The 27,733-nt window shown below is 44.2% G+C and overlaps 1 protein-coding gene across 3 annotated transcripts in view; it reads right to left on the bottom strand.

Moving 5' to 3' along the window:
- Nucleotides 1–7,899: 7,899 nt before the first annotated feature.
- LOC119660668 (serine-rich adhesin for platelets) overlaps nucleotides 7,900–27,733 on the bottom strand; it is a 103,267-nt gene continuing 83,433 nt past the window's right edge. Inside the window, exons 3-7 of one of the 3 annotated variants that reach the window (XR_005248760.1) lie at nucleotides 21,119–22,788; nucleotides 20,919–21,051; nucleotides 20,704–20,858; nucleotides 8,485–9,032; nucleotides 7,900–8,413 (exon numbers count right to left, since the gene is read on the bottom strand). Coding sequence is in view for 2 of the 3 variants with exons in the window: in XM_038046466.1 (XP_037902394.1) it covers nucleotides 8,742–9,032; nucleotides 20,704–20,858; nucleotides 20,919–21,051; nucleotides 21,119–22,788 (2,249 nt within the window). In the remaining variant the exon portion in view is untranslated. Of the gene's footprint in view, nucleotides 9,033–20,703; nucleotides 20,859–20,918; nucleotides 21,052–21,118; nucleotides 22,789–27,733 lie in introns of all 3 variants that reach the window. The other 2 variants (XM_038046466.1, XM_038070559.1) reach the window with 2 other exon arrangements.

Genomic DNA, 27,733 nt, shown 5'->3' with positions numbered 1-27,733 from the left:
GAAATTTCATCTCCCTCTACACCATAATGACCGGGCACCTAGAGTAGTTCCACCGTATTGAATCTACAAACAGAGTTTAACCGATTTCTACAATCCTAAACGATTTTTAAAGTGATCAAAGGACTGCTCAGCGCCCTCAATGCAGCTTGACTATCGCTTCAGATTACGATGCGCCTGCCCTTCAACAGCTCGTCAATCGTCCAGACTACCGCCCTTAGGATCACATACATTCCAGGTTTAAAGACTGTTGTATATTGTCCCAAGGGAAAAGCCATTTTCCCATTTTTATACGAAAAGTAAACTTCTATTCCAGAACCCTTGAGCCATCGGTGCGAAAAACGTCAGTATATCCTAACACGCATTCTTCTGGCTTTTCTCTTCGTTGCAAAATAACTTCATATCTTCTACCAATACGAGACTCAGAAGACATTGCGAAAACTAGACTCCGTTGCATATTGTGCCAAAGGAAAAGCCCATTTCCCGTTTTTATTCGAGAGGTAGACTTCGGCTCTAGAACCCTGTTCTGTTTTTGAGCCATCGATGTAGAAGACTTCCGTATATTCCACCACACATTCCTCTGGGACTTCCCAGTTCTCTCTACGCTTCAGGGTAACTTCATATCTTCTACTAAACAGATGAATGGGGACACGAGAATCGACAAGGCATTGTAAGAACTGGATTCAGTCCTCCCAGTAACTCTTCCAATGCTCTGTGTCCCCCACATCCGTTGTTTCCCCATAGATATAATCGAATTAGTCTATGAGCTGCTATCATTGCATTGCTCTGAATAAACAAACCAAAAGGCTACAAATTGAGTAATGCATTCAGACCGCACCGGTGATACCCAGACACACAGTTCTTTCCAGTGCGGCTAGTTTACAGCGAAAACTCTAACCCACCACACTACGGGTGCATAAACGAACATCGGCCTAATAAAAACAATATATATCCACATTACTACCTGAGGCCTAGGTCCCCATGTCGACGCAAAGGTCCGCCTACCCAGCCCATGAGCTGTAAGAGCTGGTTTCATCTTTATTCCAAAGAAGCTTCTTGTCTAAAACAACTCCCACATATTTCACTTTTTAGGAGAGTTGAAGGGTTGTACCCCTCATCACTGAAAGGCAAAGACCATTCAGTTTCCTCCTTTTCGTAAATAATACCATTATGGTTTTATTTGGATTTACTGACAGTCCTTACCTGAGGCACCAACTGTCAATCAAATCAACAGCACGTTGTATATTTCTACACTTCGTTCCGAAATCTCGACCAACAAATAGCCATCCGCATGAGCTCGACCGTGTATTGGTAGATTTTCCAGTTCTCTCCTTAAGGGCAGTCTTTCGCCGCTTCGTGTCCGGATAGGTGAGTGGTAAGAGCACAAGGCTGTGGTACGGAAGGACGCGGTTCAAATCTCACTGGTGGCAGCGGGATTTGCATCGTGATTTGGCGTCGGATACCAGTCGACTCAGTTGTGAATGAGTACCTGAGTCAAATCAGGGTAATAATCTCGGGCGAGCGCAATGGTCACCACATTGCCTCCTATGCGGTACTCTAATTCTGTAGTGTACCGTTGCAGTCTTGAATGGAGTGCTCTAACACACTTCAAGGCTCTGATCCAATTGCATTGTTGCGCGAACGATTATTATTATTTCGTCGCATCCGTTGTTAGGTCTCTGCGTTAGCATAGCGGTGTAGATTCACTTAATTAAAGTTTCACCATCACCATGCTCTCTGGCGGCATTAAGGAGCTTTTGGAAGGGTGCACAGTCAAAAGCCCCTTCAATGTTCACGAGCACCTTCATCGCGTACTCTCCTTTCAGAATTGCGTCCTGTATCAAAGAATGAAGAGTAGACTCACAGGACTTTTTTTGAGTTTTCGTCCATGGATCCGTTTTATCATGTTGGCGTCGGGAAATAGGACAAGCCTCTTCATAGTACTCTAAAACTGTGCGTTTCAGAGTTTCCAATTGATCTTCTATCTAAGTAACGGTGATCTAAGAACTGAAATGCAGATTGTTGGGTCAATTACTTCACTTTTTCTTGGTCTCACGAACGTAAGCGCGCACCCTACGTTCGCGGGCATCAGATCAGCTGAAGTGATATAATCGAACGACTTCTCTCCTCTAGGATTGCATTTGCTACTGCCCTAAGAAATGCTGAGCGTTTGCATCACAACCTATTAAAAATTCAAGGTCACTTGATTCTCCATACACTACCAGATCCCTTAGTTCTTGCGTCGACGGGAGGCACAAAGAACCATAGCGTAAGTAAGCAGAGGCCACTATGACGTTTCTCCTCTTACCATTAACCTGGTATTGTAAGTTGACCGCAACAAGGTCCTGGGAGCAGAATTGTCCCAGCATGCTTGCCTCCAACAGTTTTGATATCAAAACACAGATTCTGTTAAAACGAACCCATGGCTCTTGAACCAGAAATATATAGGGACAGTCCTGCAACTTTACCAGCCTTGTCGCTAGTCATGCTGCAGGTTAGTTTGACTAAATCTTATGTTTGTAGCTATAAATGCAGTCTAATATGAAATCCGCCGCTAACTGAAAAGTCTGCTACGCTCAGTATGGATTTCACCGGGGTTATCAGTTTGTCCTCACCTTCAGCCAAAGATTTCGCTTTCTTGTGTCCGATTTCTCTAGAACTTTGGTAGTGTAGCAACGTCCATGTGATTCCCAAGAAACTTCGCCTTCTTTCTCAATGCCTTCCGTTGTCATCGGCTAGGAGGCGTCCCAGGTTCACGGTGTCCGGGCTGCATCGATCTGTTTCCACATACCGGCATTAGACCAGTTGCGTCCACATTACCTGGTTCCACTTTTCCGGGTACAAGCGGAGAAGAAGGTTCTCACAGGCAAGGAGTGTCACCGACAGGCCGGCCATTGTCAGGCCTCTAGTTCCTCTCATTAAGGGAGCTGTACTATCACTTCTGGCTAACCCCGTCATAGACACCGGGTGTAGATTTTCCACTGAAGTGGAGAGCCTGTCTTCCACAGATAAATTTGGTGAGGCCTCCGAAATCCGTGCCTCGGCCACGACCTGATTCTTCAAAGTCACGGCTGCATTCGAAGTCTGTGACTTCTTACCACTTGGAGAGTTACAATCCTTTGTTTCCGTCTTCATGTGTTTTTGGACACCCTTAGTGTAGTAGTAAACTACCACAAGCTCCCCCACCACGAAAAGATGGTCCCCGAGGGGGAGCCTCCCACGCTGACTAATAGACAAACAGTGGGCAATATTCAAAAAGCGCATCCAAGAAAACGTTTGCATAAAAGACCAAATCAACACACCTTATCAACTCGAGTAAGAGATCGATCTACTAACAATGAACATACAACAGGCGGCTTGGAAAAGCACTCATGCTCATAATGGACTGAATAAAAAATATGCTGATTATCCTGCAGAGATTAACGAACTAATTACAGAGGAACGTAGAGCTCGCAAACTATGGCAAAGAAACCGGACAACGGAAAGGAAAAAACCCCTAAACGTTCTGACAAACAAGCTATAGGCCTTAATTAACAAATATAGAAACGAATTCTTCAGCAGATATCTCTCTAATCTTACAGCACAAAAAGACACAGGCTGCTCTCTGGGGAAGGCTGCAAAAGATCTAAAAAGGCCCTGACAACAAATTCCACCTATTAAACAGGGAAAGAAGCAATAGGTTCATTCTGCACAGGATAAAGCAGATCTATTCCCGAAGCATCTAGAAAGTACCTTCCAGCCTGTAAATACATAAGCGTCTACATGCTTAACGTCAATTGGTAAAGTGGACTATTCCCCAATACGCCGTGTAAAACTAAATGAGCTGCGGTCGCCAGAGCTACATTTTTGTTGTCCCTTAAAAAGTGGAACGTGAAAATCCTCGCAAGGCATTAAACGAGACACTGCTTCTTAAACTATGATATGGAAAAGATAGGGGTGGTGGTTTCGGCTATATGCAGCCAATGTTAGATGGATTGAGGAGACGGCCTTCCACTTTTTATGCAGCTGCTCGGCCTCCTCAGATCTCAGACGAAAACACCTTGGTAAAGTTTTCTTCAATGAAGAATCTGCACACTCTCTGCCTCTGGAGAATGTTCTCAGATTCGCTAAAACCTGCAAACGCTGTATGCGGGAAGCCATTGAATAGGTGATTTACGATGATAGTACAGTGAGTACTCCGAACTGCGGCTCCTCCTAATAAACTAAACTAACTAAAAATCCCGCACTCTCTTGGATCGTGAATCCTGAGATTAGCCTTTTGAAGATTTCCATCTCTTAAAAAAAAACTGCGGCTCCGTCAAAGCTTAGAAGAACAAGGAAAGAATTAAATATCGACAAAGTACCATCGAGTAGAAATACCAAATCAAAACCAGGCTAGGATCCCCCCTTGGATTGACTCTCCATTTTACTTCAACGAACGTTCTCATGGCGTTTCGTAGTAGCGGACATCAGTAGTCCCGTATTAGGCGCAGACTTTCTAAGCCACTATGAGTTGCTAGTGGATCTGCAGAATAGGTCTCTTATAGATCCCGTAACTTCGCTCAGGTCTTCAGGAAAACTTGTTACCTGCTCTAGTGTCAGTCTTTCGATCATTTTTAAAGAGGTAGCCGACCCTCGCATCCGTGCACTTCTTCAAAAATACAGCAACATAACTACCTAAAGTAGATTCTCGCAGCCCGCTAGGCATGATTTACATCACCACATCCGCACTGCTGGCTCTCGTATTTTCTCGAAAGTGTAGCCATTGCCACCCCAGAAACTCATAATTGCTAAGAAAGAATTTGACACACTTTTAAAGCAGGGATTTGCAGACAGAGAGAGAGAGTTGCTGGTCTCCTCCACTACACATGGCCTCAAAGCACAACGACGAATGGAGACCATGTGGCGATTACAGACATCTGAGTGCTCAGATCACACCGCTACCCCATACCACTCATCCACGACGTTGCGCACAACCTCGCTAACTGCCGTGTTTTCACGACCTTGAACTTAGCCAAGGTGTACCATAAAATCCCTGTAGCTTCAGAAGATATTCTGAAAACGGCAATATGCACACCCTTCGGACTCTTCGCGTTCACACGGATGCTTTTTGGTCTGTGCAATGTGGTGCAAACTTTTCAGAGGTTCATCCACTCTCTCCTGAGGAACCTTAACTTTTTTTTCGTGCCGTTGGATGGTATTTTGGTCGCCTCTTCTTCTGAGTCGTGAGCATTTGGAACACCTGGAATGCATTTTTCAACGTCTCCTAGAGGCCGGTTTGGCACTTAACGTTGAAAAATGCAAATTCCTTCAACAGCAGGTGAAATTTTTAGACCACATGATTTCCCTTGAGGGAATCGAACCGGATCCAGACAAGGTTCAGGCCATCATAGACTTCTCATAACCTGAGCATGTTGAAACTTCTATCGACGTTTCTTGCGCAAAGCCGCACAACATCAAGCGATCCTCAATGCCTACTTGTCTGGATCTAAGACTAAGGACTCACGCGTGATTGCGTGGTCTACAGAGGCCGTCCAGGCTTTTGAGTGCTTTAGCTAAGCCATTACATCTTGTGCCAAAAAGTTTGAAGGATATACTCTATGCGATAACAATACCAGACCAGTTCCCAACCGCAAATATATAGGGTTGGGGAAAAAGAAATGTCGTATTTTGTCAATAGATGAGGACACTTAAGCATATCTTTTGTTGCACTTATCGCATCGGGTCATACTATACGGCGATTTGAAGACGACAATCTGTGCTACAAGTGTCTCTTTGACAGTGTTGTAATCGTACGCTTGTCTCAAATTATAGCGCGTCAAAGATGAAGTCCACCAAGGAAGAAATTCGTCATATTTTACATTTTTACTAGCTGAGAGGAAAAATGCAACGAGGGCGGCCAAAAAAATTGTGAAGTTTATGGGTCCGATACTGTAACGATTCGCACAGCGCTGCGTTGGTTCGATCGATTTCGTTCTGGTGAAGTGGATGTCGAAGATACACCCCGTACTGGTAGGCCAATCGTCGTAGAAACCGATAAAATCGTCGAAATCATCCAAGTAGACTGCCTATGAGCATTCGCTCGATTGGCCAGGAACTAGGTATATACCATAAAACCGTTTGGAACCATTTGCAGAAGATTGGATTCCAAAAATAGCTGGATGTTTGGGTGCCACACGAGTTGACGCAAAAAAATCCTTTCGACGAAATCAACGCCGGCGATGCACTGCTGAAATGGAACGAATTCGACGCATTTTTGAAGCGGATGGTGACTGGTGATGAAAAGTGAATCACGTACGAAAATTTCGAGCGAAAAAGATCGTGGTCGGCGCATATTTGACTTAAATGGGATAACTCTAAGTAGGAAGAAGAATGTAACTCACTGTATGCGTGAGCGTTCACAGTCCCCACCTTTACACCAAAATTGGTGTCAATCGCTGTAACCGCCTCCGAGAAAAAAAACGTGTGACAGACAATAAACCGATTTTGATAAGGTTTTGTTTTACACAGAACCTTAAAAAGGTGTATTCAGCGTCATCCGTCACTCGTTGCAGAACACACAATCAGGAGATCGCGCCCTTCCAATATTGTGCAGGTAAGACTGAAAATCTTCATGCCAACTTAGAAGTTGGATAAGAAGTAATCAATCTCACCATGCGTTCGGGTTAGCCACGGATCTAAATTATCGATGAGCCGCGCTGCCCATCTGTCTCTTGATTCATTCTGCCGAAAGAGTTGCCACTCGGTAAGGGGGCGTTGACTTTCTTCACGGACAAGCGCTTCTCTTAAGTTTTTGCCCTTGCCGCTGTAGATAGTTTTATGCTACTTAATAAGGAGGAAGGGGTGAGTCTCCACCAGCGCGGATCGGTTCAGCGAGTCTATTCCTGATGTGCTTTTCGAACACTTTCCCGACCGTGTCAAGCATACACAACGGTCGGTATGCAGACGGCAGCTCCGGAGTCTGCCTTTCCTTTGTTGATCAACGCGAGTCTGGCTACCTTCTAGCTACATGTACCTTGGTGTAGTTGCTCTGGATATGGAAAGAGAGGCAAGAAGAGTTGGATTGAAGATAAATATCAACAAAACTAAGAATCTCAGTTAACAGGTCATCCTACTTTCCCTATCTGCATTACTGGGCTGGACATCGAAAGCGTTGATCAATTTATATATCTAGGAAGCGTGGTTTCTACCAACGGTGGCACCGAACTAAACGTTGCCCGACGCATTAACAGTGCAAAATTCGCTTTCGCTGTCTTGTCTAAAGTCTGGAAATGCAGTTAATACCAAGATCAAGTTGAGACTGTTCTGTGCTAGTGTTCTTTCTGTGTTGCTCTATGAAAATAGCATATGGAAAGTGAACTCCACTGCTACACGAAAGTTTCAAGTCTTGGTCAACACCTGTTTACCCCATATCATCGGAGTACACTGACCTGAATTATTATAACCGAAGAACTTAGTCGGCACCCAAGCCAATATGATTGGAAGGCGGAAGGGCCAGTGGATAGATAATTCATTAAGAACGAGCGACAATTGCATTACTGACTATGCCGTGCAGTGGAATCCACTCTCCCAAATTGGCCGACAGGTGGGTCGCTCCAAGGGTACTTGGCTCAGAGCAGTAGAGGAAAAGTGCCGTCGTCTCAGTAAGTCGCGGCGAGAGCTGAAGCTTTAAAGGTTTAAAGAACGATCTTGATGGGGAACCAATTGTTGCGATTATTGACTTGATCCATGCATACTATCATGGATTAATCGGTCTTCCCAAAACCAAGATGGATTTAATAAAAACAAGTAAAAACAGGAGAATGCTGCTCTTTACAAGGATTTGTTTGGCGAACTATTCAGGCGTTCTAGAGATACTCGATTGTGACAGACTGACAGTCACTTGAAGGGAGACTCGTTCACCCAAAAAATGAAACGCGAATCTAATATTAAAATTGGTTTTTGTTTTTATTTAAATAAATTTATGTTAATAACAATATCATAGAAATATATTTAAATTCCAATACGTTCATCAATCAGTTAACATTAAATTTCTTTTATTATCATTTAAATTATTCGAGACTGTGTGACACTGGAGTTGCTTGAAAATAAATAAATCCGTTTTTTGCATTATCTGAGAGAAACTTTTACATACACGTTTTATAAATATATATGTGTTGGTTTTTTTCTATATTTTGAATTCGTTTAATTTCATGTTCAATTCGCAAGGACCACTACAAGTATTACTGAATTAGTGAAAGTTTGATTCAATTTTTTGCCTTTTTTTCTAGGTCTAACGTTTGCTTTGTTCTTCATTTTACGTCATTGCTTTCCTTCCTAACATTTTTAACGTCCTCAAGTTTACCATTAAATATAGATTATTCTAGATTGATAATTTCATACCATACAGAACTTTAGGTTATGCTTCTGTTGTTACTGTAATCGTAGAAAAGTTTGTCTTTTTGTGTTGAGGGGAAAAAGCGCAGTAATTGTTGTAATTATAATAATAGTAAAAAAAAACGCAGTTACCAATTAAATCACTTTGTATAAGTAGTCATTTTATCGCTCTTCTCCTAAGTCTCGCTAGCAATAGAGAATTTTGAAAGGAAGAATAGAAATAAAACTCTTGGAAAGCCACAAATTTCGTTCCATGGTTCGGTTAAAATCTAGAAAATTTCTTGTTTTTTTCTGAAGAAGAGAAGAAAATCATGGAAAAGTGGTATAAATAGTAATCTTTCTTGTTGTTTAGTCACTTTAAATACAATGTACCAAATAATTTTCGATAATCAGCTATTGGATTGCTCGTTTACAAAAATTTCTACCACTTGATTTTGATTGGGTTGCTGCTGTTCGCCTGCAGACATGGCCAGCTTGTTCTTGCGCTTCAGCTCCATCAGTTGCTTGCGTTGCGCTTCACGCCGCTGTGCCGCTAAACTCGAAGCGTTCGTCTTTTTAGCTGCAGCTGCGTTGCCATTGGTTGTTGTAGCATTGGTGGAGCTGGATGATGACTTTGCGGTGTTCGGCCTACGTGTAAGCTTTGAACCTTGCGGTGCACTAGGAACTTGTTGCACTGGTTTCTGAAAAGAAATAATAGAATGCTTTAGAAACTGTGTCAAATATTCGAACGCAAAACGCTCTGTGTCGGTTAATTTATTACTTCTTTGTCTCACTTAATGAGTAGAACCCACATCAAGCCCATGTGATATTTCCCCCACTCATTTGAAAAACGTCCTCCTGCGTCTCCTGTCCACTCCACATATTTCGCTAAAGCGTCAGAGATTTCATTTCCCTCTATGCCACAGTAACCAGGTACCCAGAGTAGTTCCACCGTATTGAATCTAGACATAGAGTTCAAACGGTTTCTGCATTCCTGAACGATTTTCGAGGTGATCAAAGGACTGCTCAATGCCCTCAGTGCAGCTTGACTGTTACTACAGATTGCGATGCGCCTGCCCTTCAACCGCTCGTCAATCACCCAGTTTGCCACCCTTAGGATCGCATAAACTTCGGCTTGAAAAACCGTTGCATATTGTCCCAAAGGAAAAGCCCACTTCTCGTTTTTATTCGAGAAGTAGACTCCGGCTCCTGAACCCTCTTCTGTTTTTGAGCCACCAGTGTAGAAGACTTCCGTATATCCCTCCACGCATTCCTCTGGGTCTTCCCAGTCCTCTCTACGCTTCAGGGTAACTACATATCTTCTACCAAACAGATGTATGAGGACACGAGAATCGGAAGGCATTGTAAGAACTGGATTTAGTCCTCCCAGTAACTCTTCCAATGCTCTGTGCCCCCCACATCCGTTGTTTTCCCATAGATCTAATCGAATTAGCCTATGAGCTGCTCTCATTGCAGCGCTTTGAATAAATATATCCAGGGGCTGTAAATTGAGCAATGCATTCAGAGCTACGCCGGATGTCGTGCTCATGGCACCAGTGATACCCAGACAAACAGTTCTTTGCAGTGCGTCTAGTTTACGGTGAAAACCTTTTTGTCTCACCTTAACCCACCACACTACGGATGCATATACGAACATCGGCCTAATGATGGCAACGTAATGTGATAATGTGGATCCACATGAGGCCTGAGTCCCCATGTCGAGGCAAAGGTCCGTCTGTACAGCCCATAAGCTGTGAGAGCTCGTTTCATCTTTACCTCTACATGTTTGTTCCAAAGAAGTTTTTTATCTAGAGTGACTCCCAGATATTTCAATTCTTCGGAGAGTTGAAGGGTAGTACCCCTCATCTCAGGGAGACAAAGTCCATCCAGTTTTCTCCTTTTTGTGAATAAAACCATTGTGGTTTTATTTGGATTAACTGATAAACCATGTCTAAGGCACCAGCTGTCTATCAAATCAACGGCACGCTGTATATTCCTACACACCGTTCCAAGATCCCGATCAACAGCAAGTACAGCCATGTCATCAGCATAAGCTTGAGCGTGTATTGGCAAATTTTGCAGTTCGCATAGCAATGAGTCGATCAGCATACTCCACAGAAGCGGCGAAAGCACACCTCCTTGGGGGCAGCCCTTCGTTGCTTCTGTAGTCAGGTAGCGATCGACCACTACCTCAGCGCACAACAATCTTTGCGTTAGCATAGCATGGATCCACTTAATTAAAGCATCATCAACACCATGCGCTCTGGCGGCATCACAAAGTTTTTGAAAAGGCGCACAGTCAAAAGCCCCTTCAATGTCCACGAACACCCCCATCGCGTACTCACCATTCAAAGTTGCATCCTCTATCTTTGTGACCAAAGAATGAAGAGCAGACTCACAGGACTTTCCATGTTGGTAAGCATGTTGGTTTCCACTAAGTGGGTGTGACCTAAGTGCGTTTCCACGAATATGACGCTCCACCAGTCTCTCCAAACCTTTCAGCAAGAATGAAGTCAAGCTGATCTGTCTGAAGTTCTTTGAATTAGAATAGTCATCTTTCCCAGGTTTCGGTATGAAAACTACCTTAACCTGTTGCCAAGAAGAAGGCACGTAGCCCAGAGCAAGACATCCTCGAAAAATATTTCTTAGAGGTCGCTCTAAATGCTCCATACCCTCCTTTAGCATTGCCGGATAGATGCCATCCATGCCAGGTGCTTTGAAATGTTCAAAGGACAGTATGGCAGGTCTCACCTTTTCATGGGTAACAACCGCTTTCGCAGTGTTCCAGTTACCCTTGCAACGCTTGCGTGTTGAAGGGGTTGCAAGAACCGTCAACTCTCCCCCTACCACTTCTCTCACCCGTTCTCCCGGGTGGTGTACTTCCAGGAGGGTCTGTACTGAGTCCAGTCTGGAGCTCGTGAAAGTACCGTCGGGTTTTCTAAGAGAATCCAACTTGGCCGACTCATCCTTTTTGAGGACTCTGCACAGCCTTGAAGTCTCCCTTTCGCCTTCCAGTTCTTCACAGTACGCTCTAAGGGAGTCTCGTTTCGAGCACCTAACGAGCCTCTTATATTCACGTTGTGAGTTCCTGAAATTTAACCAGCCTTCGTCCTTGTTACTTTTGCAAGCACGATTTAGAAGTCGCCTGGTTGATTTCCTGAGTTTTTGCAGTTCTCGGTTCCACCAAGGAACCGTTTTACCGCTTTGGCCTCGGGAAACAGGACAAGCCTCTTCATAGCACTCTAAAAGTGTGCCGTTCAGAGTTTTCAATTCATCTTCCAGCACCAAAGGAGTCCTTAGTCGCCTAGAGAACTGTACTTTATTGCCAAGAAGTTCATTGAACTTTGCTCAATCCGTTTTCCTAGGGTTCCGTCTTTGTACTGCAGACTGTTCGCCCGCAATAGTCAGATTGAATTCTAGATATCGGTGATCTGACAGTGAGACCTCGTCTAGCACTCGCCAGTGTGTAATCAACTCTAACAATTTTGGGGTACAGATTGTTAGGTCAATTACTTCGCTTCTTCTCGGTCCCACGAAGGTAGTGGTGCACCCTACGTTTGCAGTCATAAGACCAGCTGAAGTGATGAAATCAAATAGCTTCTCTCCTTTTGGATTGCATTTGCTACTGCCCCAACAAATATGTTGAGCATTCGCATCGCAACCTATTAAGAGTTCGAGACCACTTGATTCTGCATACGCCACCAGATCCCTAAGTTCTTGCGTCGGTGGAGGATACAAAGAATCATAGGGTAAATAAGCGGAGGCAACTATGATGTTTTTCCTCTCGCCATTTATTTCGTATTGTATGATGACCGTAGCTAAGTCCTGGGAACAATATTGTCTCAGCATAGTTGCCTCTAACCGTCTTGACATCAGGACGCAAGCTCTCGGTCTTATGGATCTTTCGTCGTAGAAGATCCTAGCCCCCTTTACTGATCCAATGCCACAGATTCTGTTAAATCGAACCCACGGTTCTTGCACCAGAAAGATATAGGGGAAATCCTGCAGCTTTGTCATTCTCGCTGCCAACAGGTAGGAGGGAGCTTTGGCATGCTGCAGGTTGATTTGACCAATCTGTATGTTTTTCGACATAAACTTAGTCTATTGTCTTATGGAAAACAGTTAGAAGCGTATGCGGCAGTCCGCGTATGACGGGGTTTCCCCCACACCGTACTGCCAGAGACTCGATCCCCTCGTGATTGATTTCTCTGAGAAAAGCCGTACTTGTAAGTACCGCAATTCCCATGTTCTCATCCACGAAAGATCTCATCTCATCCCGCAGAGCATTCGTCTGTTCTCCACTTAGCACCTTAATTGGTTTGCGGTGTCCGGGTTGCATAGATTCGATCATTCGAACTGGCATCAAGTCAGTTCCGTTCACGACTCTGGCTTCGCTTCCTTCCGCCTGTTCCTTGGAAGGTGTAGGAGAAGTTACTAGCAGGTAGGATTCACTCTGTAGTCCCTTCCCCAGTGCGAGCCCCCATACGGGGGGCACACCGGTCCTAATCCCCGCGAGACGCGTGGATATAAGCCCTGGTGCGAAGCACAATAAAGCATTGTCCACAGCAGATGTGTTGGTCTTACGCTTCTTGAGCGCATTACCGCTGACAAAAGAGTCTGGTGCGTCCAGTGTGGATCTTACCGGGGTTTCCAGTTTATCCCCACCTTCCGCCGGAGATTCCGCTTCCTTATGTCCGATATCTCTGGGCGTTACCGCGCCTAGTGGTACAGCCACGTCCACGTCCATGTCCTCATTCCCAAGGTGCTTCATCATCCTTCGCAGTGCTCTCTTCTGCCGTCGACTTCGGGCCTTTCCAGGTTCACGGTGTCCGGACCGCTTGGATCCATTTCCACACACCGGCGTTAAACCAGTAGCGTCCACGTCACCAGCTTCCCGTTCTTCCGCTCTTCCTGGTAAGGATGAAGGAGAAGGTTCTGACAGGCAGAATTCAGCCGTAGTCGGATTTCCAGTTTCTCCCAATTTGAAAGTTTCCGTACTTCCCTTTCTGGCTAACTTCGCCGTAAGCACCAAGTGCAAACTTTCCACTGAGTCGGAAAGCATGCCTTCTACAGAATGATCTGTAGGCGAGTATGAATGTGGTAAGGCCTCCAAAATCCGCGCCTCGGCCGCGGCATGATTGCTCATGGTCGCGGGTGGATTCGAAGTTTGTGACTTCTTACCACTTGGAGAGTTCCATATTCATATTTTTGGACACCCTTAGTGTAGTAGTAAACTACTACAGGCTCCCCCACCACGACAAGGTGGTGTCCGAGGGGGAGCAAACATCCATGACAAATGCAATTCGCACCCGGGGCCAGGATATCGAGAGACTGACACTAAACTCGGTCATCGCACCATAAAAACGATAATGTGAAAATTTTTCGAGAGGACGAGTTACTTTGACTGATGTGAGGAATTTGCCGAGAGTCAGCAAAAAAAAGAATCCCACATCAGAGCCGAGGATTTCCTCTTCGAAAGAAAACCAGTGTCCATGGTGCACTTTTCAATTACATACGTTTTCTCATCTCCTTTTCAAATGTCAGCGTTTAACAAATTATGACGTTACAAATTCAGAAAGCAACTGTGAGGCAACGCATTCCCTCATCATTGACCTGACGACAGTCTCCCAAACAATCGAGGGGGTCGAAAGCGTTAGAGGCGCCTTCTGAATCACCAGCAACTGTAAGCTCGTCGATAAGCTGAGTAGGTGACATTCGATCAGCCAGAATTTATTTACATTGCAAAAAGTGCTCAAAAGTGGCTCAAATCAGCCATCGCCGAAAACCGCCAAAATCTGGCGGTTGTGGTCCTGACACTGAGCAAAAACAAGCCCCGTAAAAGCCTCGATCCGGTCTCATTTTGTGTAAGAATAGCAGAGCTTAACGGTCACTAATTTGCTAGAGTTTGCTAGCTTTGTTGTAAAGTTCCAGAACGATAGAAAAAATGTTCAGACAGTCAATACTGACTTCTTCAAAGCCTCTAATTCTATGGACCATTCTCTACTTCGGCTTTCCATCAATTGTTCTCTTCTTCCTTTCCTTTATTCCGGCATCCCTCAAGTCGATATCGTCAACTACTGGCCTATGCTGACGATATCGACATCATGAGACGTACAAACTGCCTTCATCCAGATCGAGCAGGCGGCAACTGCCGCGAGATCTTGGGCTGCACATCAATGAAGGCAAGACAAAATATATGGTGGCAACGTCAGCACCGAAGACGAATCAACCAACAATATCAAACCGCACTGGTCAAACACGAACAAGAATAAGGATAGGAGAATACAACTTTGAGACCGTTGACAATTTCTCCTATCTAGGGTCGAAAATCACAACCGATAACAACTACGATGATGAAATCCGCGCACGGTTGTTGTCAGCCAACAGAGCCTATTTCAGCTTACAAAGACTGTTCCGCTCGAAACGTCTCACCATAGGGTCAAAGCTCTTACTGTACAAGACTATGATCTTGCCAGTCCTCATGTATTCCTCCGAAACTTGGGTTCTTAGCAAGAAGAATTGCGAACTCTTGACCGCGTTCGAGAGAAGAATCCTCCGAAGAATTTTTGGCCCCCTACATGAGGATGGACGATTCCGTAGCCTACACAATGACGAAATCTATGAGCGATACCATGACCGTCCGGTTGTGGATAAAATCCGGCTCAATAGGTTACGGTGGGCGGGTCACTTAATCCGTATGGATGAAGATGATCCCACCCGGAAAGTCTATAAGGGCAATATCTATGGTAGGAAAAGAAGACGAGGCAGACCCTGCCTAAGATGGAGCGATGGCGTGGGCCAGGACGCCAGACAGCTTTTAGGGATATCGAATTGGTGGACCTCGGCGCAAAACCGGGATATCTGGAGTTCCTTATTAAGGCAGGCCTAGACCGGATACCGGTTGTTGCGCCGTTGATGATGATGATGATGATGATTTGAAAAACGTCCTCCTGCGTCTCCTGTCCACTCCACATATTTTCTTTTTCGTATTATTTTCCTTCAATGTGATTTTCCATTATCGCTGTCATCACACTTTATACTATGTGGGATAACACAAACATCCATGACAAATGCAATTCGCACCCGGAGCCAGGATATCCAGAGACTGGCAATAAACTCGATCATCGCACCATAAAAACGATAATGTGAAAATTTTTCAAAGGCAAGAGAATCAAGACTACTGAAATATCTAGTAGGAACCGATTTGCAGATCCTTAATTTGGATATGAATCCACTTTCTTCAACGTGGTCAGGCGAGAGGTCATCGACATCACGGTGGCATCCCCTGACATCGCAGCTCTGGTTAGAGAGTGGAGAGTATCAAACGATATCACACTCTCGGTTTACAGACGCATTGATTTCGTAATGGGCACCCACTCCATTTCGGAATCCGCGGAAGACAGATTGGGTGACGTATAAAATAGAATTAACCGCGCGAGTCACGATCCCTGGGAAGCTCATCAAATCCATTGCTGGAATTGAGAAGAAAACCCAGATAATCACAACTGACATGAGAGATGCCAAAGAAAGGTAAAATACCATGGTGGAACTCAGATTTGGCAAAACCGAGGAGAACGACAAGGATGCTCTTCAATCGTGCTCTGAAGTGTGGTTCAGCCGCTAGCTGGAATCGCTATAAAGAGACACAGAAAGCTCTAAAGATGAGCATAAGATCGGCTAAACAATCATCATGGAGACGGTTTTGCGAAGAGACTGAGAGTTAGTCAAGGCAACCTCAAAGTCAAATCGGATTCTGGTTAAAGAGCGTAGCCAGAAGCTGGGTTATTTACGTTTATATGATAGAACAGGAGGTACACAGAAAGCGATGAAGAAGAAGAAACGGCAAACCATTTGCTGGAAGTACACTTCTCTGGCAGCATCCAAAATCTAATTTCAGGGCCAACAGGTGCATATAGCCCTCAACCGAGAGACTGGAATCTGGCATGCAAAGTATCACTGGAGCGAGTAAAATGGACAGTTAATTGCAGGTCCGGATGGCATCATTCCTGCGCTAGTAATAGAGGGAACGGACGCCCTGGGTCTACATGTTGAGAATATATATCGTGCATGCCTAACGCACGCTTATATTCCAATTAACTAGCATGATGGTATTATTTATTCCCAAACCAGGGAAACCCACAGACGCAAAAAGCCTCCGACCGATCATTCTAACGTCCTTCCTACTAAAAGGACTAGAAAGGCTAGGCTAGTAGATCGGTTCATAAGAGATACACACACATTCCTAAGTTGCCATTTCAATGTAGGCAACACGCCTACCAGGACAGCACTCCATGAACTCACGGCAAACATTTAAAAGCCGATATCCGAAAAAGAATACGCCTTAGACGCATTCATGGACATCGAAGGTGCCTTCGATTATGCCGCGACAATTTGTGATGCGACAAAACAGCATGGAATCGAACCGCTGTTAATCAGTTGGATATTTCATATGCTAGAGTGGAGAAAAATCCACATATTTGTCAGCCAGAAGTCTATTGAAGCAGGATGTCTTAGGGGCTGCTCACAGGGAGGGGTTCTCTCTCCGCTGATATGGCTCTTGGTAATGGATACCCTGCTGTGGCTCCTGGAGGACAAAAAAGTCTTCGCGCAAGCATTTGCGGACAACCTAGCCGTGACCGCTTGAATGCAACTCTGCATGAAATCCACAGTTGATGCCTCCACAATGGACTCACGGCGAACGCTAGGAAGACTGGACTAGTTATGTTCACTAGAAACGTCAGGTGGTGCAGCTATACGCTACCCACCTTAGCAGGGGTGGAAATCCAGCTGGCACAAACAGTCAACTATTCAGAAGTACATTTCGACTCCAAGTTAACGTGGAAACACCATATCCAGGAACAATATCAGAAATCCTACAGATTGCACTGGTGCTGTAGGAATGCGATAGGTAAGACCTGGGGACTTTCACCAAAACGGATACACTGGATGCATATATCCTTAATAAAACCCATTTTGATATATGCATGCATCGTCTCGTGGCCGAGTTTGAACTTTGCTAGCGCAGATTCAGAGGCTTAGTTGCCTAAGTATTACTGGAGCAATGAATACTACGCCGACTGCGGCACTTGAAGCTATCCTAAATCTACCTTCCCTGCCCATTTCATTGGCAGCAGAAGAATGTCTGCGACAAAAGTTAAGGGATCACACCATTCCAATCTGTTCCCCCTTTAATCAAATAAAACCAGACATTTTGGAAGCTCTATTGATGTTGAAATTTGTTGTCGAAAGGAGGTCAGTAGTGAAAGGGGTTGTCCACTGAGATAATAGGAAAAGGATGTTGGGGAGAGTTTAAGCGAATACCCATAATCCAGTGGCATTTGTTGACATTCAGTGTTAGCTTGTTGACCGAACACCTACGGCCTAAATTATCAAGGTTGCACTGTAGGAGAGCACAGTCCTACGGAGACGAAACAAAGGCAAACAATTTAAGGTCGTCCGCGTAAAGCAAATACGGGCAGGTGAGGATGGAGGCGAGGCAATTGATAAAAAACAGGAAGAGTAGCGGGCCAAGTATAGAGCCTTGGGGAACACCAGAGGAAGGAGAGAAGGAACAAGATGAGTAACCGTGAAAAGAAACTTTGTCGAAACGGTATGAGAGATAGGAGGAAAGCTAGGAGATGACTGAGAGAAGAAAGTCTAGTAATGAAAGTTTAGAGAGGAAAATGTTATGGTCAACGGTATCAGAGGCTTTGGAGAAATCGGTATAAATAGTATGTACCTCCTGTCGTGAATTCAAGCATTTAGCACCAAAGTTGGTAAAGACCAGAAGGTTTAAAGCCGTAGATCTATGTTTCACGAAACCATGCTGCTCTTTGACAATGAAGTGACTGAAGTGCGCGGTCAACCAATCGTTGACGTATCTTTCCAGGATTTTGGAGCAAGAGAAATGGGGCGGTAGTTCACAGCAAGAGAAGGATCTTCGCTCTTGAGGATAGGGATGATAAGGGCCTCTTTCCTGAGACGGAGAAAGTAGCAATCATCTAGACTTTTATTGTAGATTATACTCAGTGTTTTCTATAGTTAAGGAGGAAGAGGTTAGGAAGCGCATCGGGACCAGATCCGACATTGAGGTTAAGAATACCAATGAGGAACTCAACCAAGGAAGGCGTTAGGAGAGGAATGGCCAGAGATTGGGAGCAGTCTGCAGTTATGAGAGGTGTAAGGCTCGAGGAAGAAAACACTGAAGAGAAGTAGGTGCAGAGAAGGTCGCAGGATTGTTGTGGGGAGTTGGCAGTGCAATCAGTGATACTGATAGAAGAAGGGAGAGATTGAGACCGAAAGGGGTTTAAGTTACCACGGGCAAGGGCGGCTTCGACGCTCAATAAGTACCTTTTACACGCTTATCTGACCATTGACTTCACAGTAGAGCGTATAGCCTTAAAGTGAGCAAGGTCGGCGTCATTCTTAGATGCTCAAAATTTCTTCCGCAGTGTATGTTTCAGGCGAATGTTAATAATAATTTCCGTTGTAAACCAAATTGGGTACGAACGCAGGCAGGGAGGGGAAGAAGGGACATAACAGGAGAGGAGATCGGACAGGATATTGTAAAAGGTGTTTAGAGCTTCATCACACGATTAGTTACTTAATATATGTACACAGTTGAAAGACGCTAAAGCTGAGTTCAGGCCGTCAAAATTGGCTTTGCGGAAGTTGAACTTAGTGGATTTATGCTTGGTTTTGGGTTTTGAACGAGGGAGCTCCGCTTCAAATTCAACCACGGGGTGGTGAGCGTCATTTTTGACATATGGGGATGTGCAGGGAAATAAAGAGAGGTGGCGCTCGGGGAGGTTAGAAAGGAAGAGATCGAGAGTGGGGCCCAAGGAGTTTTCGGTGGTATTGAGTGTTCATAAAGGAAGAAAGTGGAAGCGAAAAATGGGAGAGGTTGTTGGAAGGAATTGGAAAGCTAGGATGACTAGGCCAGTGGAGCATGAGGAGGTTAAAATCTCCGCAAAGGAAGAAAGGGAAGTAAAGGAATCTGACAGCAAGGAGTTCAGACAAAATGGTAAACAATTCTTCATACAGGTGAGAAGATCAGGAATATTCGATTCGATTTGGGTTACATAGATGAAAAAAGCAGAATTTTCTTTATACGCAACAGAAAGTAGAAGATGTGTCTAACCTCCGAAAAGCAATACATGAAAAAGAAAAGCATCTGCCACCACTCATTGAGTTGACTTAGGCTTCTTCGTCTTGATCGATTGCGAAGGAGTCTAGAAGTTCTCGAATCTCGATGAAACCATCGTTGTTTTGGACGTGTTCTACCATGAAAGACACCTCTCGCAATTTTTTCTCAAGATCGGTGAAACCCTATATCGATGTGATCGGATCTGATCAAGGCGTATTACACCACACAACATCTTTGTTTCCATTACCGCGAGGTGCCGTTTATTGTCTTTTATAGTCGCCAAGCACTGGGAAACACAGAGGAGACAGGGCAGACGCCATTGCGGTAAATTATAGATTTCAGATGTTCCGTGATGAGTCGATCACAAATTATAAATGTAAATACTCCTATAGGCGCAATGAAAATGCCAAGGGCTAGAAGAGAAACATCGAATCTCTGCTCTTTTGTCTTACGTTAAACTTTGGATACCAATTGAACCTCGTTACCCTCAATACTTATATAAATATATTTGTTCAGAACAGAACAACGTACGGAGAAAATCCAACCCGAGTCATTCTAAATTAAATGATGCGCGCACTCCCACCAAATCGCACAATTAATTTTGTTAAAACCCATCGGGTTCCGAGGAAGATCACACTTTCTCTCCTTCCCTCTCAATAGACCTGACCCAGAATGTTATACACAGAAAACTATTTTATGCCTCATGTTTACTATCTCCCTGAACTCATTTTAGTTATATTCCGAATTGCATTTGTTCCGCTTTCATTCCTCCAAATCACTCATCGCAGCATCAAAATATTGACTGCCTTGAACTCTAATCAATTATCAGGCATCTAACGCACTAATTAGCGTGCATTAAAGCACAAGTAACTCCACCTCTCTCATCATCCCCAGAAATAGCACAACTGATAATACCTCGTTATTTTCGATCTTATTGAGAGCAACACAATAAATTTATATTTTCTGTTGCTTATCTTCCGATTGCAATGTTGACATTAAAGATCAACATTTTCAGATTTATACTCGTGTTTGGATGAAAAGATAAATGATTGGGAAGAATGTTCACGGGGCGATTTCTATAAACAAAAACCTTCTGGATTGCGCTGTTCTCTCTTTGATCAAAACGGAGTCAATTGCTCGCTCGGCAACAATCTTATCGCACTCCATCAATTTAACATGTCACGAATGCAAATTTTTGAATTCTGAATTGATCAAGGTCGTCTTACCTTCCAATTGTTCGCTTTCAGAGTTTCGATTTCTTTAAAAAGCGAATCGACGTGTGCTACTTGTAACATGACCATATCCCAGAATCCTTGCAGGTCTTCATTTGTTGTTGGGAATTTCTCGTCTGGTAACTGATTCAAATTATTTCTACATAGACCTGGAAGAGTAAAAGCGTTACGTTACGTAAAATTGGTCCATGAAAGCCACATGATCTCACCTTCAAATTGTTTCATCTTTTGCGACACTAGTAAGCGTGCTTTCCCTGATGCCGATCGAAGGTAACCCAAAACATCATCCGACACCTCCACCGTTGACGTAGCAGTAGTCGTTGAAGAACATGTAGAAGACGCCTGTAAAACATTTCTACAAATAAGACATTTTGCGCGACATTTATACAAGATTTTTCTCAACACTTACTAATAATGTTTCTAATTCCTTCTCTGCCTGATCGGCCAATGCTAGGAGACGATCCTGTTCAGTCTTAAGTATTTGAAGAAAATAGTTGCCGTCGCGCACGGTAGACACATTGTTGCTACTGCAACCACTTTCCTCTGAGTATTTGTCGGTTGTTTGTGAAGGAGCAGTGACTGGTACGAGCAAAGGTCCTGCCGATTTGTCCGGGATGTCATGCGTAAGATTTGGCGAAGAATGAGTCACTTCCACAGTCATGGCATTGATTCCACTCTGACACGTTTTACCTGTTGCTTCTGTGTCCAGCGACTGTTGCTTCAATGACGATAGCTTATCACATTCACTTTTCTCTTGCGTAAGTTTTTCTGACAATATTTTGATATCAGATGACGATTTATCGGCGGATCCCACCGCCGGCGTTGAATTCGGAGCGATAATTTTCCCATCAGATGTTAGGCTATTGTTCGCACTTCCATTCATTTGACTTGAATGTTTCTTGGGAGTTTCTGTGTCAGCGATATAATGGACAGTAATTGCCGTTCCCGTCTTCTGTTTATCGTTTCCATCGACCTTACAGTTCACACTTAAATTCCCATTCCCATTACTGGCCCCATTGATGTGCAGTCCACTGGTACCGTTTTGCAAAACGGGACATGAACTTGACTCGTTTAGTGAGAATTTGTTAGGTGAGCGTTTTGGCGACATGATAGGCAACTGAGCACGAAATTCAGGCCTTAAATGTCGTAGGACCGGAAGGTCACATAGTCCGCCACCGTTTTGGATGTTCTCACAGTTTTCGTTGCCGGTTCCTTGACTAACCGTCGTTCGGTCTAAGCTCGAAGAACTTGTCATCGTGGTCTTACCATTTATTGTCGTTGACGACGATGTGATTTCACGTTCGAAGGTCGTTATCGTTTTAGACGATGAGAATTTCACTTGTGAATTAGACGAACGTTCCGAAAGAATCGAGAGCTCCTGACTCCGTGTCTTTTTCGGACTGTAGAAACCTTGCGCCAGAGCACCGGGACCATACAGCCGTTCCACCCGCTGCTGTATGAAACTCTTCGTCGTTTTCGATGTGTCATTTTCATGGAGGTCACCCTTCAGATTTGTGGTACTTATGAATTTAGATGATTTAAAATATATATCACTTCCGACATTGTCGGTTGTGTCTACGTTCTGGACCTGGGTGAAAATGTGTCGATTCTCCATCGCTGCTCCTTCCCTCGAGGACGGCGACGAGGATGCTGATTTGTGACCGTACGATGTTAGCGGCACCGCTAGAAAGTTACCCGAAAGCCTATGATTTTGTGATGGTAAGTTGTTATTTGTTGCTGGTCGAATCGGTGATACCTCTCGAGATTTATTGATGTTTTGCCGTAATTTTGAATCATAGGTGGTCAAGTTCGAGTAACCATTGACACAACAAGCTAAATTCAGATAGCTAGGCTTCTTCACGGGGCTGCCAAGCGGCGATTCAACGATACAAGCTGGCGACACTATCGTACTAATCTTCCCAGAATTCAAGTCTAGGATAGCCGATGTTTGCTGGTGACAGTTGTAATTGATCTGGGTTTGGGTCGTGATCTGACAACGCTCCTTTATCCTTGATGTAAACTCGCGTGGAATATCCTTTCCGGATGATGGTGTTGCTAAATTTAGACTTCCGCTCGTGTCTAGACGTAGAAAATAAATAAAACCAAATTATAAGGACTGCATCGAGTAGAATTAATCTGCAATCAGAAATTCAAATATTGGACCGATTCGAATGGATAGAAGGGAATTGCCTAAACGTATTTTGGAAAAAAAATTATTTGAACAAACAAACATGTAATTTCTAAAATTACGACAAATCTCCTGTCTTTTGAATAGAACCGATGACAAAAGCTACGACAGAAATTGCAAATCCAAAGGCAATAGGCCACTTTGATCTGTAAATTCCTTTGTTTGGTTGCACTTGATCCGTAGCAAGATCAAATTAAGATAGTAATTTGTGCTTCTAAGAACTTATGCATAGCAGGATAGAGACAAGCACAGTTGTCCACTTCCAAATAGCCCTTTCTAAACTAGACCAAAGAGATAGCGAAGCATGTTTTGTTGAAGCATTTCAAGCCTTTATATACTCATACACACCATAGCTTTGCATCGTATCATAGCAGATCATCATAGTTTTGTTGGTGGCAATCGTCACAAATTGGCTTATTTTTCAGGTTTATCAAAGGATCAAACTATAGAAATTTAGCCAGTGAAAATCTATTAAAATTTCATTAGGTTTTCAAAAGTAGCGATGATTTGCAACCCCAAAGAAACGAAGTAGAAGGATCGGATTAACAATGGAAATGATCAACATCGATGAGGGCCGTAGAGATGCCCCAAGTTCGAATCTGGTGTCGTCATGAACGTTTGTGTCCGTCTTTGTGCTGTTCCTCTGCTGAGGCCTATCACTTGCATAGCAGTACCGAAACAAGGACCTAGCTTCATGGCACACTGACATATCAGATACGGCTGCCATATGGGTTCGGGACGGCATCCTCCTTAGGATTCTTACCCAAGGCCAAGGAGACGGCTTTGTCTAGATTCGGTGTACAAGGATAACGTTTTTCAGTGTCTATTTGTCTGTTTCACGCCGAATGAGACGATACCGGACTTTCGACGAAGGCTTGATGCTTTGGAGAACGCTATCTTAGGCACGGATGGGAGAATTCAGTTATAAACCTGAAAACGGCGGCCTGCAGAACCTCAATGTCTAGCAAGGCATCGAGACATAACAAACCTTCTATGTATTGGCGGACGGTGAAAATTGCAGCTTCGGAAGAATTGTCACAGACTCTGCCGCTTAACACAACGTCTAAGCGACCTGGAGGAGGCATGTACCATAATTACAGAGTACAAATCAGCCAAAAGCAGGCTCCATAGCAAAAAAAAATAAGAGCAAAGCTCGCTGCTAGCCAGATCTGGTCGACGTGGTGAACGGGGACCCGTGAAGACTCGATTACATACTGGTAACCCGAAAAATTTGCGCTCTGCGGAAACCCTGTTCACTTAAAGCCGAACAAATGGACCCTCCGTACCCCGTACGGGATAATGACGCGCGGAGACCGCCGAAGACTGTCCACTTTTCTCTATAAAAGAGTTGGAACAGAGAGCCCTCTCTATGAAAAGCAAGAAAACGACAGGACCCGATGGTATTCCAGCAGAGGTATACAAACTGGTATTCCAACACCGGCCAAGCCTACTGCTCGGCGCTTTCAAAGTTTACTGAGGACATTTTCCCTGCCCATTGAGATTTATCTCCACGGCAGTTCGGTTTTAGAGCAGGGAGATCCACAGTTCGATGAGCCGAGGTATATAGCCGCCGAACTCGTAACGCTTGACGTCAGAAGATGGAAAGACATTCTAGGCACACTAGACAATACATTCCACGTGCCGAACTATCTCTTATAGATATTGAGGGACTATCCGAGGAACCGCTCCCTGCTCTATGAAACGCTAGAGGATCAAAGGAGAATGGACGTCACATCGAAGGTATCACAGGGTCGGACCTCTGGAACGGTACCTATGACAGTCTACTTAAACTCAACATGCCGGTTATGCAGATGATGTCGCGGCGCTTGTTGTTGGACGCACTGTCGAATAGGCACAAAGCAGACTCGGCATATTGATGCGACGGGTAAGCGAATGGACGAATACTCACGATTTCAATCTTGCACAGGAAAAAATTGAAGTAGTCATCCTGACTAAAAAAAGAATCCCGACCCTGCGTCCAATATCGTTCTGTGAGTCGATAATCGAGTCAAAACCAGCGGTAAAGTACCTCGAGCTGACTCTTGACTCAAAGATGAGCTTTTTTGAGCAAATCAAAGCAACAACGAACAAGGCTGCAGTTGGAGTTTCGACGTTTAGTAGGCTGATGGAAAATATTGGGGTCCTACATCTAGCAGGCGACGTCTCCTGATGAGTTCAAACAGGCTGTCCTGCTCTACGATGAATAGGGTATGGACTGCGCGCAAGTGCAGAGACGGGGTGCTTTGCGGGTGGCGTCTGCGTACCGCTCTATCTCTAAATCGACCCTGATGATGAATTATGGTATTATCCCCGTTGTCCTTCTTGCTAAAAAGCGTCAAGCCACATACAAACGCAAGGGAAAAGTGCCAAGGGAGGTGGTTGCCCGTGAAGAACGCACCCTAGACGAGTGACAACTTTCTTGGCAAAATTAAACTAGAAGAACACGAAACTCTTAGAAGAATTAGGGCCGCGCTGCAGGATACTCCTGGGGGTGGTGGCACTGCAGCTGATACTGTCGTAAATTCAGTTATGAACCTGATAACGACGGAGCCTCCATGTCCAGGAGGGCTTCGAGGCGTGTATTGGTGGACGGTGGAAATTACAGAGCTTCAGACAAAGTGTCACAGATTCCACTGCTTAACACAACACCTAAGCGACCGGAAGGAAGCATGTACTATAATGAGACTCAGAGCAGCCAAAAGAAATTATTGAGAAGCCAATGCCCGCAACGCACGACTTTCTTCCCAGTAATCGATGAAAAAGACTTGAATGGTGTGTCGTTCCAAAAAGACCAGGCGACGTGCCATACAAGCCACGAAACAATCGCTCTTCTTCACGAACAGTTTGAAAATCGTGTAATCTCGCCGCGGATACCGCGAAGCTAAGATTTAACTCCGTTGGATTATTTTTTGTGGGGAAGCAAGAAAGACAAATGTTATGCGGATGCCCCAGCAACGATGAAACATTTGAAGACCAACATTCGTGTAACCATTGATGAGATAATGCCGCATATTTTGGAAAATGTACTGAAAAATTGGGTTGACAGAATCGGCCACGTCAAGGCTAACCGTGGCGCGCATATAAATGACACTGTATTACATCATTAACCGGAGGGATAAGAAAAATGTTTGGAAAAAGAACTCTTCATTTTTATTTTAATCATCAACTCAATGATTAACTCCCTATTGAATCGCCCTCTATATTGTTGCGACGGCCTTCCTACCACAGTAGGAAACGAAACTACTAGTGGAACTCAGAAATCTTGCTGATCATCGTGTCTGCGAGTGAGAAGACTTTACCAAAGGACAAGATGGAAACTACAGCATCGGCAGATGTAGAAAGAACAAACGCCACCTTCGAAGCAATCTTAAGAAGGCCATATGAGAAAGTATGGTCAGTTCTGCTACCGAAGCCCCAAAAACCACATGACGCACTCCCTTCATATATTACCCTACCTGTTGTTTAGACATTATCGAGAAAATGTTGGAGAGGGTGATATATAACAGGCTGCTTTCGTTCGTCGCGCTATTGGGTGGTCTATCGAAGCCGCGTCGATACAATAGAAACGATGGTGGTTCCAGTGGTGACCGTTGGTAAGTGCTGCGCGATAATGACATGGCTCAAGTGGATAGAGCACTGGACTGTCGTAGCGGAAAGTCGCGGTTCAAATCTCACTGGTGGCAAAGAGATTTATTATCGTGACTGGACTGCGGATACCAGTCGACTCATCTGTGAATGAGTACCTGAGTCAAATCAGGGTAATAATCTCAGGAGAGCGCAATGCTGACCACATTGCCTCCTATGGGGTACTTTAATCCTGTAGTGTACTGTTACGGTCTTGAATGAAGTGTTCAAACACACTTCAAGGCCCTGATCCAATATGGATTGTTGTGCCAACGATTATTATTATTATAATGACTAAGTCGGCCAACTGGGGTTGGCTTAAGAACACTTTGGCTAAATTAGTTGTTCCTCTCTGCGCGGTTTTAGTCTATTTATTGCAGACAAAATGCTCAGAAAGCTCCCCTGTTCACACCTCCCATTCACGATTTAGTTAGAACTTACCACATTGCTGAACGCCTACAGTGCACAAAGGGAAAACACAAACGTCCACGATGAACCGGGGTTATGAGATCGAAACAGACACTCAACCAACTGAACCCTTAAACGATAACATACCAGCGCATACTGCGATAATTAACACGTAATTTTTGACAAAAAAAAAATGATTTACTGTTCAGCTACCCGCCATGATCGCTTAACCTTAGTTCTCTTGATTATTTCCTGTTCGTCAATTAAGGATGGAAATACAAGGCGATCATTTTGCATTGATAAAGAAAACAAAATATGCGAAAACAGTGTGTGAAAAGAGGAGTATTGAAAGGCATGCAAGGCTTGCAAGAGTTTCTGATAGGCCTGCTAGCGCGCACTATCAACTTTTCAGAAATCGCAGAGGCTCAAAAGGATGACATCATCCTTCAAAATCTTTCGACCAATTTCAAATACATACTCGAGGAATTTCCAATTTTTAATTCAATTCATTGAAGTATCTCATAAAGCAACTAAGCTTCCGGTCGAATTTCAAAAGGATATTTTGAGGGCAATTAATGATCCAGCACATTCAGGCATTTGAATAACAAATAAGCTAAGTGACAAGCAAATACTGTTGATTGTCGTCTATAAATCAGGACATGAAAGTTCTGGAGGTTAAATATGGGTGCCTGCCGTTTAGGCATAATCCCACGGTCCTTTTCGGGCAAAATCAGAGCGCCATCATGATTGGCACAGCGGTACTGGTTTATATTGAGTGCAAGCTTAGAGTTCATACCAATGAGG

The sequence above is a fragment of the Hermetia illucens genome, chromosome 1, assembly GCF_905115235.1.
Source record: "Hermetia illucens chromosome 1, iHerIll2.2.curated.20191125, whole genome shotgun sequence".
NCBI classification, from domain to species: domain Eukaryota; kingdom Metazoa; phylum Arthropoda; class Insecta; order Diptera; family Stratiomyidae; genus Hermetia; species Hermetia illucens.
The sequence above is the reverse complement of the archived record's forward strand: the minus strand, read 5'-3'. Positions and strand labels throughout refer to the sequence as shown.